Source organism: Xenia sp. Carnegie-2017, unplaced genomic scaffold (assembly GCF_021976095.1).
Source record: "Xenia sp. Carnegie-2017 unplaced genomic scaffold, XeniaSp_v1 HiC_scaffold_41, whole genome shotgun sequence".
Lineage (NCBI taxonomy): Eukaryota > Metazoa > Cnidaria > Anthozoa > Malacalcyonacea > Xeniidae > Xenia > Xenia sp. Carnegie-2017.
This window is the reverse complement of record NW_025813506.1, coordinates 817,603-830,279: the sequence shown is the minus strand read 5'-3', so window position 1 is coordinate 830,279 and position 12,677 is coordinate 817,603. Positions and strand designations below refer to the sequence as shown.

At 36.0% G+C, this 12,677-nt stretch overlaps 1 protein-coding gene and 1 long non-coding RNA gene across 3 annotated transcripts in view; both read right to left on the bottom strand.

The window, feature by feature from the left end:
• Window positions 1-6,664: 6,664 nt before the first annotated feature.
• Window positions 6,665-12,677, bottom strand: part of LOC124456063 (serine proteinase stubble-like) — a 77,304-nt gene continuing 71,291 nt past the window's right edge. For both annotated transcript variants that reach the window (XM_047006602.1, XM_047006603.1), the window contains 2 exons: window positions 7,601-8,105; window positions 6,665-7,107 (listed from right to left, as the gene is read on the bottom strand). In XM_047006602.1, the coding sequence (XP_046862558.1) occupies window positions 6,853-7,107; window positions 7,601-8,105 (760 nt within the window). In that variant the 3' untranslated portion in view covers window positions 6,665-6,852. The remainder of the gene's footprint in view (window positions 7,108-7,600; window positions 8,106-12,677) is intronic.
• Window positions 11,868-12,302, bottom strand: LOC124456068. The gene is made up of 2 exons (XR_006952095.1): window positions 12,038-12,302; window positions 11,868-11,951 (listed from the first exon to the last, which is right to left on the bottom strand). It is a non-coding gene; the product is annotated as an uncharacterized LOC124456068 (long non-coding RNA).

Sequence of the window (12,677 nt, the reverse complement as noted above, 5' to 3'; positions counted from 1 at the left end):
TTTTCTGTAAATGTAAAGTATTATTTTCAAAACAAACTATGTTCCAATGATTTTGTTAAAGTTGGGATTGATAATGATTTTTTAAAATTTTGTCTGAAAAAAAAAGACTTGCATGGAAAACGCATTGTCACATAAGCCAAGTAAGCCATTGCTGCATTAAACTGTTTGTCAGACTTTCAAAAATTGATTGTTCTTGTGATCTCCAGTAGAAGGCTGATGTAAGCTTTAATAACTTTCGCAGAGGGTTTGCAATTTGAGCAATGTTGGGGATAAATAGAGACATATATCCCACCACTTGTAGAAAACTTCTCACTCCTTCTTTTGATATAGTTTCTCCACATTCTCTCAGTGCTTTAACTGTCACGTTCGATAGTTTAATTCCTTCTCGCGTAAATCTAACACCTTAAAACTCGATCTCTTCTTTTCTTAATTCGCACTTCTCCAATTTCAACGTGAGACCATGGTCTTCCAAACGCTTCAGAACTTTATTTGGGGTTTTGTTGTGCTCTTTCCAATCTCTACCACCGATTAAGCAGTCGTCTCGGTTGCTTTTAACTCCCGGAACTTCAGCTTGGACTTCATTGCTTGTCTTTTTTGATTTGTCTTGGCTGGTTATCCACCTTTGGGCTAGTGTTTCGTGCTTCAAATTTCTACGATTTTCATTTGGTGATAGCCATTGATCATGGCAAGATGTGAAAACATTTTACAATCATGAAATGTTGTTGATAATTAATTTATCCGTAGACCAGGTATGATACGAGTCCTTGATACACCTTTGCTTGCCATTTGGAAGTAATACAAACATCATTGTCTCCCTTTCATTGTCGCGAGAGGACTGGCATATGCTATCGGCTCCCGAGGTTTTGTCCAAGTCATGATTTCTTCTTGAACAAAATAATCTAGTTTCCTTCTGGTTCTCTCATCTAGGTGGTGAGGAACAGGTCTTGAGGAGTGATAACTGGTTTCGCGTCGTGTGCTAAGATCGGTTGTTTTGTGTCAGCATTTATTAATGCTCCTATTCTTTTAAACATTTTCTTGTTTTCATGCAAAATTTTTTTAATGTCTTGTTAGTGTGTTTTATCTTTCTGTGCATACGCTTTTTCAGTCATATATTGACTTTTAAATAAACTTTTCTAAAAAACGTTCTTTCGGCACTATATTAAAACAAGCCGAGTCTTATCAATGCCTTTTCTGATAGCAATTGGTATTTATGGATGCCATGTCCAATGATGTAAATATTGGTGCATGTTTCTGCATTGTCGTTCGATAACTTTGCTTCTTTTTTTCTTGCTATTTCTTCGTCGATCTTGTTACAATTTGGGGCATATATTCTCTGCTCCGGTTTCCTGATATGTTTTTTTATCTCTGAATTTGATTCTAGTACTTTCTTGAAATCACTTGGAATTAGGTCAACGTCAGTACCAGTATCTGGGTCGACAGAAATCTTTACTCCACAAATGTTAGGCGGTAACAAAGTGATGTTTTGCGTTCAAAGAATCCAGAATTAAAACACGGCGACTATTCATCTTTTGATTCGGAGGAAATTGATGAAGTTACATCTGCTGTAGACTTTCCTTGCAAGAAACACGAAATTCCTTTTTGGCTGAAGCTTGAGACTTTTCTCATCGTTTTAAATGTAAACAAGGAACAGTTTGTGATGGGCTGGAAGCTCTCTGCATTGTCCTTCGTTGGTTTTCTTATCCATGTAGATACAGTAATCTAGTATCTCAGTTTGGAAGGTCTGTTCCAGAACTCAGCATGATCATGAATGCCGTTGCTGACTGCATTTTTGTGAGGCATGGGGACAAAATAACCAGTTGGAATCACCAATTGCTCAGCCCAGAAAATCTGAAGATTTATGCTGAAACTATCCATCAAAAAGGAGCAGCTCTTGATAATTGCTTTGGTTTCATTGCTGGGACAGTAAGACAGATTTGTAGACCAGGTGAAATGAAGCGAATAGTGTACAATGGTCACAATAGGGTCCATGCTCTTAAGTTCCAATCAGTTACACTTCCAAATGGAATAATTGCAAACATGTTTGGACCAATAGGAAAATGCAATGTCAAGGGTAAATTCTGTTGAAAAACAAACTGAGTCATTTTTCTTTTGGAAGGAAGAAGGCATGATTCTGCCATGCTGGCTGTGTCAGGACTTCTGAATGACCTTGAAGAGTCTGCTCATTGGAATGGAAAACCCATGTGCCTATATGGAGATCCCGCATATCCTCTGCGCATTCACTGGCAAGCACCATACCGAAACGTACCACTAACCATGCCAATAGAAGAATTCAATAAGTCAATGAGTGCTGTGAGAATATCAGTTGAATTGATTTTTGGTGACATTATAAACTTCTTTAAATTCCTTGATTTTAAGAAGAATCTAAAAATTAGCTTAAGTGCTGTGGGCAAAATGTTTATAGTTGCATCACTGCTTAGAAATGCTCTAACTTGTCTTCAATCAAATATGACAAGTGATTTTTTTCAGTTGGAGCCACCCTCTCTTCAAACATATTTCTCATAATTTTATTCTGAATGTTTGTACTTCTTGTTTCTCATACATTGTAATTACAAATTATTTTATTTGTCTGCAATTTTTGGCAAAAGAGCTACTAGGGCTTCTTTGTCTGCATTTTTTTTTCTTTCTGCAGCTCTAGCCTCAGCAGCAACAACATCAATTTCTTCTTCTCTAGCATGAATTTCTTCAAGTAAATCATCCTGCTCAGTTGCTTCTTGAGAAATAAACCTTGCATTTATTTCTTCTTTTTCTTTCTTGCGATAGTTTGTAGAAATTTTCGCATTCTTTCGCTAACTGCGCGCTTGTCAACATGAAAGGAAAGGTGGTCATGTTGCTCTAACTTCTTAGCAACGGCTTCCCACACTTTCCTTTTTCAAGGGATTTTTTCTTGTGTCAAAAAGTCTTGACACAACAACTTGTTTGCACAGTTCGACATCATGATTTGTTGTCCACTTCATAAAAAAACTGATTCTAAAACAATTTAGAAATATATAGTAGCCAAAATTGATATATTAGTACCCGTTGCATAGTATTTTTATGCAAACAAAAAAAGGGGGACACAAACCGTTATTGCAAAGTAAGATAAATTCAAAGCCACTGGATGTTAATTTAGCTACAAAATTAATTTAACTCACGGTGAATTTCGTGGTATACTTGGTGAGCAATCACTTGATGCTGATGAAAACTGTTGTTCTGACATAATCATGCCTTGCTAAAATCAGGAATGTAAAAATATTTTACTCACAGATAAATATCAACACATCAGCCACATACCAGATTCCACAGACAATTGTATGGTGAATTAAAAACTCAAATACTTTAAAACTTTTTTGTGAAAAATTCCACCTTAGATGTAGAACGACGTGGGCTTAAGCAAAGACGCCACGTTGTAGAACCACTTCAAAACTCAACGACGCACGCACATGCGCATTGGTTTAAAATTCTTTTCTGCTTGCGTTGTAGATAAGGTCACTAATACCTGTACTGTGGTATCAACAACGCAATGTTGACCATGGGTGAATCGCTCAAACGACTACATGAGCAGCAGGACAATCTGCTCAACTTGGTAGAATCTGCCAAAAAAGCCAAGTTGGCTAATAACCGCCAGGCTGAATCAGACACAAATGATACCTGCGACTCAGAAGAGTTACTTAATTATATAGCAATGAGCAGGGAACCATCTGCTACGGCTCAAAGCGAGGAAAATGACACACTGCTATACGAGATCGAACATTCGCTTAACAAAGATGAGAAAACTGATTATCCTGTCTCCGTCAAACTAGCGATCATTGCCAACAAACGCTGGCTGCAAAAGCTTTTGATGATCAACTTAAGAAGAAAATTGGCAAATATCACCAACCTGAAAATTGTGAGAAACTCGTTGTAACACAAGTCAACCCAGAAGCTCGGGGAAACTCAACCGCCATGCCAGAAAAAAAGACCATAAATTTTTCCGCCTTCAAGAGCAAGTTACGAAGGTCGGACAATTTGTCCTGAAAAACACGGAGCAGTTACTTCAGGCAAAAGCTGATAGCTCCAAACTTTGCCTAGTCGATCTTGTCAGAAATAACACAATGACGCCGGGAGGGAAGCAAGCCAATCATACACAATGACTACGCCATGTTGTGCTCATTAAACGTACCTGTGACAGCTTTATTATTTGTCGATAACCTCCTAACAGAACTGACACATATCCGGGCCACAAATAAAATTGGCTCCACGGCCAGTGTATCGAGCCCTCAAGGCCCACAAGGGCAAAATTGAAATTATCAAGCTCTCGTTACGTTCAAAGGCGCCATTTTTTAGGGCGAGCGCCTCAGCCGTAGAGTCGAATGACGACGAATTCCAAGTACCACGGCAATCCGAGGCGCCAGTTCAACCAGAACAAGAAACGACAAAATCCGCAATTGAGTAAATAAATACAGCCATAGAAAAATTACCTTTGATTAAGGTGAGTTAAAGGGGAACCTGTCCATACCCTTGCTACAGATGTGTCAAAACTAGGGTTGGGATAAACGATACATAATACCCCAACTGGAGGTCAATGGTCATCAAAAGAGGCTTCCAAGCAAATTAACTTTCTGCAATCATTTGAAAACCTAGTACAGGTCACACATGTCAAAGTTTTAGTCGATAACACTACTGCAGTGTCATGTATAATCCAAATGGGTTCATGCCACTCACCAGAGTTAAATTCACTAGTTGTCAGTTTCAGGGAGTGGTGTATAAGCCATAATGTTTGGCTCACTGTTTACCACATTCCAGGTTCTGAGAATGTCATTGCTGATAAATATCTAGAAAAACTACATCTGAGATGAATGGGCATTAGATTCACATGTTTTAAAAAAGCAGTACTCAAGTGTTAATTCACACGACGAATTGACCTGTTAGCTTCACGCTTAAATAAAAGAATGCAAAAATTGCATTTCATATCACCCTGATCCGGGGAAAAAAGCAGTCAATGCTTTCTTAATTTCTTGGGGTGACCAAGAGGAAGCCACAGGACTTAAAGTTTTGTCTCACTGGCCAACACAGTCTTGTTAGCCTTACTTGACGGACATGCTAATTGAACAACCCATTATTTTACCTAGGAAGCCAGACCTCTTGTACCTGCCATCAAAGCGTCAAAAGATGCATCCACTCAACAAGACAATCAGACTTCTATTATGCAAAGTGTCAGGCACTTACTAAAGAGTCAAGGACTTTTGGACTCAGCTACAAATATCATGCTACAATCCTAGACAAATGGCACTAGAAAGCAGTACACAACCTACCTGAAACGATGGAAAAGTACTCTTTCCGGTGGAAAATTGATCCTTTTTCAGTCACCGTAACACAAGGTATCAATTTCCTTATTGATGTATATTTTAACTACAAGCTAACATATAGTGCAATGAACCCTCACTAGATGTGCCTTATCCTTGGTTATATTCCCTCCAGAGAGAGGGACAATTGGAAACCCCTCTTGCTTCAATGCGTCTTCACAACAAGACCATCAATTCCCCGTAACCACTGTCTTTGGGATGTAGCACTTGTACTTAAGTATCTGAAATCACTACACCCATTAACGGCCTGCATCTTCGGGACCTTACAATGAGAATGGCTATGTTGATAGCATTGCTCTCCGAGCAACGTTGTCAAACAATCAATGCTCTGGAAATTGGTGAGATGCAAGTAGTATGTCAACCACACAAGCAGTATATTTTCCATATATAGAAACTATCGAAAACTTCAAGAACTGGGAAACATTTCAGTCGCCAGGCTTTACAAGCCTATCCTGCAGACGAACAGTTATGCGTTTTCAAAACAATAAAAGTGTACTTGAAAAAATACACAGGCGAAACACGACTATTAATTAGCTATTAACAGCCATATATGCCTGTGACAACAGATACCATTGCAAGGTGGCTGAAATCTGTCCTAGATAAAGCAGGAAGTGACACAAATATTTTCCATGCCCATAGCACCAGAGCAGTTTCAACCTCAGGTGCGAAAGCAGTTAACATATCAATTAATACTATCATGAATGCAGCTGGTTGGACAAATGCATCAACATTTAGCAAATTCTATGATAAACCTATGATTTCAGGGGCAATTACCAAATCTTAAAATTTTGGCCATAGCATACTACAGTCACTTAATATAGATTAGACAAGATTATTTTGATAATTAGACTTACCTGATTTTTTTTTATATACTTTCTTCGCTATCATAAAGAATTTGTAGTTTCATGCTCATGGCCATTGCTTTAAAATCTCACGTGACTTTGTAGTGACATGACCAATGGTGAAGTAGAATTAGGAAATTAAACAAGAGATACCTGGAAGTTGGGGAGTTTGATTGAAATTCTACGAGCCAATGGTCTGGAGCGAAGAAGTCACGTACCCACCCAGTTACATTACGAGCAAAAATACACTACGTATTAAAAATTACCCTACCCATACACAGATATTTCAATGGACATTCACATACTTTAAAAACTGAAGCTCGAACTTCCTGCACGCTGTCTAACGTGACTTCTTCGCTCCAGACCAATGGCTCATAGAATTTCAATCAAACTTCAACTTCCAGGTAAGTCTCGTTTAATTTTCTAATTTCACAGCCCTCCCACTTTGATTCTAGCCTAGGTTTCATTTGTTTTAAGCAATTTGATACAATTCATTTAATATTTCACGGATTACACGTGCAAGAAAATATTGAAAATCAGATAAGATGACATATACCTTATTTCATACATAGAAAATACAAATTTACTCGTTTAAATTTGATAGAAATCGATCTATTACCCAAAGTTTTAAAAATGAAAAAGTTTTTGTTCGTTTGATTACAAGGTGCTTATTTGCTGTAGGCCTTTAACTTTTTCTCGATCCATGGTGTAAAAACTGCTGTGTTTGTGTACACCCCGTACCTGTCAGGCTGTGCGCAGCCGACGCCCCAAGACACAATACCACCCAAGGTAAAACGAACCTTGCTGCGATTGTAGCAGGTCAAAGGTCCACCACTGTCGCCTTGGCATGCATCTGTCCCACCTTTTCTATAACCAGCACATAACATATTTGAGGTTACCTTCCTTGATAACTTTTCATACGCCTGAAAAATTAGATATTATAGATATTAAATACTCAATATTAAATATTAGCTAGATATGAAATATTAAATATTATGTATTAAATATCAAATTTTAAATATTAGAGATATTCTACCCGTCAATTTTGAGTTTTTTTCTTATTTTTTTTAGTAATTACTACTAAAGAGTGCCATCGGTGAAAAGCAAAACTTGAATTCGAATACACTAGTGTTACCAAAGTGTATTCTTACAGTGCTAGCATGTACCTATGAAACAAGTCGATATTTTTGCAATATTTTTTTAAAGCCAGTCGACTTATTTACTGCTACTTGCTAGGTATTCATTAGGCGCCGCTTTTTCTACACAAAAAATTGTTGGTGGCAATGGAGTTAATGTGCGTTGAACTTTCAAAAATTGCTTTAAAAGCCGTTTGGTCCGTTTAGTTATTTGTAAATGCATTTTTTAAAAGTGATCTTATTTTTTTAATTTCAAATGTGTGAAAGTTTTCATAAATACCTTTTTACACGTTTCAAGATCTACAATGTTTATGTTGGCTTGAAGTAAGAAGGTAGACTTCTCTCCATACCGCGTTACTCTACCGAATCCAGACACCTGACAAAAATCTTGACTGCCAAGAACAGTACCAGATTCTGGTAAGCACAGGGGACGCACGTAGTCGTTTAGAACTGCATATTTATCAAGTTTTAGTAATGCAATATCTTTATCAAATGGAGCACCAAGACCATAGTCTTCGTGAGTTATGATTTCAGTGCATTTGAACTGCTGTTCTTGACCAGAGATCTTCGATTGATCTACTTCTCCAACTACAAGATAGAGTTCTTCAGCTAACCAACCAGTGACACAATGTGCAGCAGTAACCACCCACTGGTCGTTGATCAGCGTGCCACCGCATCTAATGTTGCAGTTATGACATCTTTTAATTCCAACTTGCCACGGTGTGTTTCCAACTTCAACTTTTGTACCGTTTACAACCTCACCAATGTTTCCTTTAGTTCCACAACTAATAAAATAAACAGAGTATTTCGTAAGCATATTTGTAAAAATGACATAAAGAAATAAATAACATTTATTAACAGCTCATGATCAATCACTTGCATGCCAATAATTTATCAGTTCTGGGGTTTTTATGTCGAGAGGTGTTAAATCCGTTTATATAAATCGCACTATATTTATAACGTGTGATGTTAATTGTGATTACACATAATGTTTAAATATGTTTCATTTCATTGTTCAAAATATTGCTTATGAGGATTTGTGCTTATCACACAGTTTATGAAAAAAATATAATCGGAGTATGCAGTTTTTACGTAGTGTTACTAAAACACTGTCATTTTGTATAAATTTGAAAAAGTGCATAATATAGCTAGTAATAAATATTTCGAAAATAGCAAACTGATAATCGTATCACTTTGCTTCAAAGAAAACAAATGATATAAATGACTGCTCTTCGAAAAAACCGTCTACTCTTTTAAAAAAATCTTTTGAACTATGGTCTTATTAGTCTTTTTTATGCATTATTCTCAGTGAAACATCCGTGTGTTCATTTGCATGTGTACTGTTCAATTATTCAAGCATTTATTTATTTATTTATTTCAAAATTATTTTGACACGGTAAAATCTTCAGTTATCATAAACAATAAAAAATATTATTATCTATTAAAACATCGACAAAGCTATATATACATAGGAAGTTTTGTTTATTTGAATCTCCGTAATTACAGTGCTCGATGCATAAGAGCAGAGCGTAAATATTGATAATAATTTAAAATTATCCCCTGAAGAGTGAGAAATCACGAAACAGGCTTGTCGGGATGAAATTGTAGTTTTTGTTTATTTTCTTCTTGTCCTCATATATATATATATATATATATATATATATATATATATATATATATATATATATATATATATATATAATGTGTAACCGTACATCCTGTGTCCCACATGCAGGAGTCACCATTTTACTATGGAGATAGGCGGGAGGGCACATTTTAATACACTTTGTATATATATATCTATATTACGCTCACTGCGTGTGCGTAGTTTGAGCACTGTCGGATTGTGTAGAGAGTCTCATATGCACTGTAAATTTTAAGGTGTTAATTTAACACTAAAAAGTGGTGTTAAATTAAAAGGTACAGAATAAAACCATTTCGGGTGTTATTTTCTTACTGGTGTTAAATTAACACCGAGTTTGGTGCTAAAATAGCGCCTATTCTTGGTGTTATTATAGCACTTGTTAAAGTGCTAATTTAGCCCTTAACGTCCGGTGTCAAAATGACACTTAAATTCGGTGTTATTTTGTAACCCCTTTTCTTATTGTTTTATGTAAGGCCAGTTAAACACGCGACACAAAAATGCTGAGCAATAAATATATTTAAAGAAATGAAATGATTTATATGCATGTATTCACACATATAAATATATACAAAACATAAAACATACTATAAACAAGTCAATATATGAAACAAGTAAAGTTAAATGTATATATAAAATTAAATATATAAAACATCTTAGAAATACTACTATATTATAATCTCTAAAGTCCCAAACTTTTCACAAATTTCTGAACTGAAACCTTTTCTTTCTTTGCATTTGCGGGCTTGCCCATCAAAACTGCTTCCAAAAGGGCATAAATGTTACAGGCCTTTGGTGTATATTCCATATTCAGTACATAAAATGTACCTAGAAGTAGTACTATAGACAATGAAATTTCTATATTTTTTTTGACAGATTTAAAAAAATTTGCCCTTCGGTAGCAATTACAAGGGGGTACAGACTCCCTAATTCTCCCGATCCAATTAGTCGTGGGTAGGTGGTGTTTGCTATTTCATCATCAAAAGAGTCATCTTCCTAAACAACAGCATAAACATAAACACAATTAGAATTATTAGGTCATTGAAAGTGAGACACAATATTGTCATGTCATGGCAGTAGTATAAATATATTTTATATTAAAGCATACATAAAATTTTATCCATGCAGTTTCTATATAGTTTCGGTATCTATTACTTACGCAGCAGATCTTGAAAACTAAGCAATTTGCCGTGGATTTTTCATTCAACACAACCTGAATATCAATGCTGTAACTGCACTCCTTATATCTGCAAAATATACAACCAACTGATTAATATTTACAATATACGCATTTTGCCGTTGTAGATTTAAGTGCTCATGCTTTAAGATGAAGCTCTACAGTGGTGGATCGAGCATAGAGTTTTTAGAGGGGGCTTGGTTTTGTGAGCAACTAAAATCTGAATGTTAGAAACAAATAAATTCGCTAAATATTTTATATATAATAATAATAAATGTTCAGCGTTAATTAAAACTTAAAAGTCATGAAAAATGCCATTTTTTATCCCTCTATTCACCACACTGTTGACGAGAGCTTAGAGAAGTGAGCACCCCTGTGCACCCCTCCCATAAATCCACCGCTGGAACTCTGTAAATTGTCAGACTTAATTGAATACACATACCAGCTTCCTTATTAGGCAGAAACTTGTCCAAGTTGTTAATCGTTGCCAATGCATTTTTGATTCGTATAACTCGCCCTCCTTTTATGCCACATCCCTTCAACAGCTCATGTATTGTTTAAAATACCAGCTGAATCAAACTATTCAAGTACAAAAATCAAAATTAAATTAAAAAGATATATATATATGTTAATGACTGAGCGAGAGGTTCGTACAGGAGGATACTGGTCAAGTTGATTTTTCGCTTGTACGGACCGAGACTTTGGGGAGGTCCATTCAAGCGAAAAAAGAACAGCCATTTGATGTTTGGATTGGGCTTTGACCAATCAGAACGCGGTTGAAATAAATGTAAAAATGTTTTCCAGAGATCCCAAACGGCCCGAGGCCAAAGGCCGTTTTTGATGTCGAGAGGAACTATTTTTCTATTCGGACCGAAATATAAACGGTAAATAACGTATTTATTTTTTGTCAAGCGGTTATGGCCGTTGTGCCATAATGTAATCTTGAATTTCATGCGTAACACTTTCGTCCATTTCATCCATGTTTACGTTTTCTGCTATATTTTTGCTAACATTTTCCACGATATTTCCAAGCTCGTCGGCATGGTAAAACTCGCTTTCCGAGTGAGAACTATCATTCAAATCCATTGTTATAAACGTTTTCCAAATAACTTTTTTAAATTACTAAAACAGCTTAATTTATTGGCTTTAACATTTGCCAGGATTCCGCGGACCGGAATAAAAAAAAATGAAGTAATTTATTCGAACATCAACTTAGCATGCTGCAATAATAATGATTTGGTATTTTTACTTCATAGTCTATTGTAGTTTGGAACCACGGCAGTTGAATCTTCACGCATAATGCTTGACGTCTTAGATTACCCAGTCATTTTTTATCTTTACAATTTATTTCCCTCAATAATTTTCCCCACTAAATTCAAGTATTGTTTTTTCGGTATGGAATCCATATTTACCAAGCAGTGTTAACAAAAGCAACAAAAAGTCGTCTAGTCACAACGTCAACACGCAAAAATTCACGCACTCATGATAAAATTAATTTTATACACATACCTCTTCATCTTCAAGAATAGAAATTACACTGTCCTTTACCCCTGCCTTCTTAAGATTATCAAGCAACGTGGAATCCATCCGACCTTAAACGCATAAAAATTTGTAAAACACAAATACAAAAATTTCTACATGAAATATAAGCACGAGGAGAAGTATGTGTCACAAGAAATTTCATAAGAAAATACATTCAAAAAAGCTTTGTATTTACCTTTTTAAAAGAAGGGAGATCGTCGAAACCAAATAACTTAAATCCAATGGCTCTTTAAGCCTGGTAATATTGACTTTTACGTTTAGTTGACAACGCTGCACAAACAGATGAAATCACGATGAAAATCATGAAATGAAATATGAAATAGTGTGACAGTGACAGTAGGCTATAAACATCTTACCGCGTTTTGCATATAGTCGCTAATATCACATTTCACACCATATATGGTAACAGAGTTGAGCCGGCACTCTCTTCAGAAGTGAATTGTATTCTTGAAGTGAATTATGTCATGGAGCGTCTATATCGATGTAATATTTGCCTAGAATTCGTTTCAGATTCTCTTCAATTACTAATAACACATATTGGCCGTGTTCATCGTGATGAACCAAATTTTCATGTTGTTTGTGGCATCGATGGTTGTGCCAGGACGTTTAAGAAATTTTTATCATTGAGAAATTACCTTATTCGAAAACATAACATCGTGCGCAATACGAGGAACAGCGCAGAGTTGAATACTGATAGGGGAAACGACGATGCTAATCAAAATCATGAGATTGATAATACAGACCCTGAACAGGAAGAAGAGTTTACATTATGGCTGACCAGGACAATTTATCTAGAGCGAATACTTTATGTTTGTTAAATTTCAAAGAAAGAGGACGTGTACCTCAAACTGTTGTTGATTCCTTCGTTGAGAATGCTACGAAGGTTACTCAAACAAGCATTAATCTTTTAAAGTCTGATATAACTAGCTGCCTTAAAAACGCAGCCATGTTTAAAATGAAAAAATCCATGCTTAATCCAGCTCTGGTTAATATAAC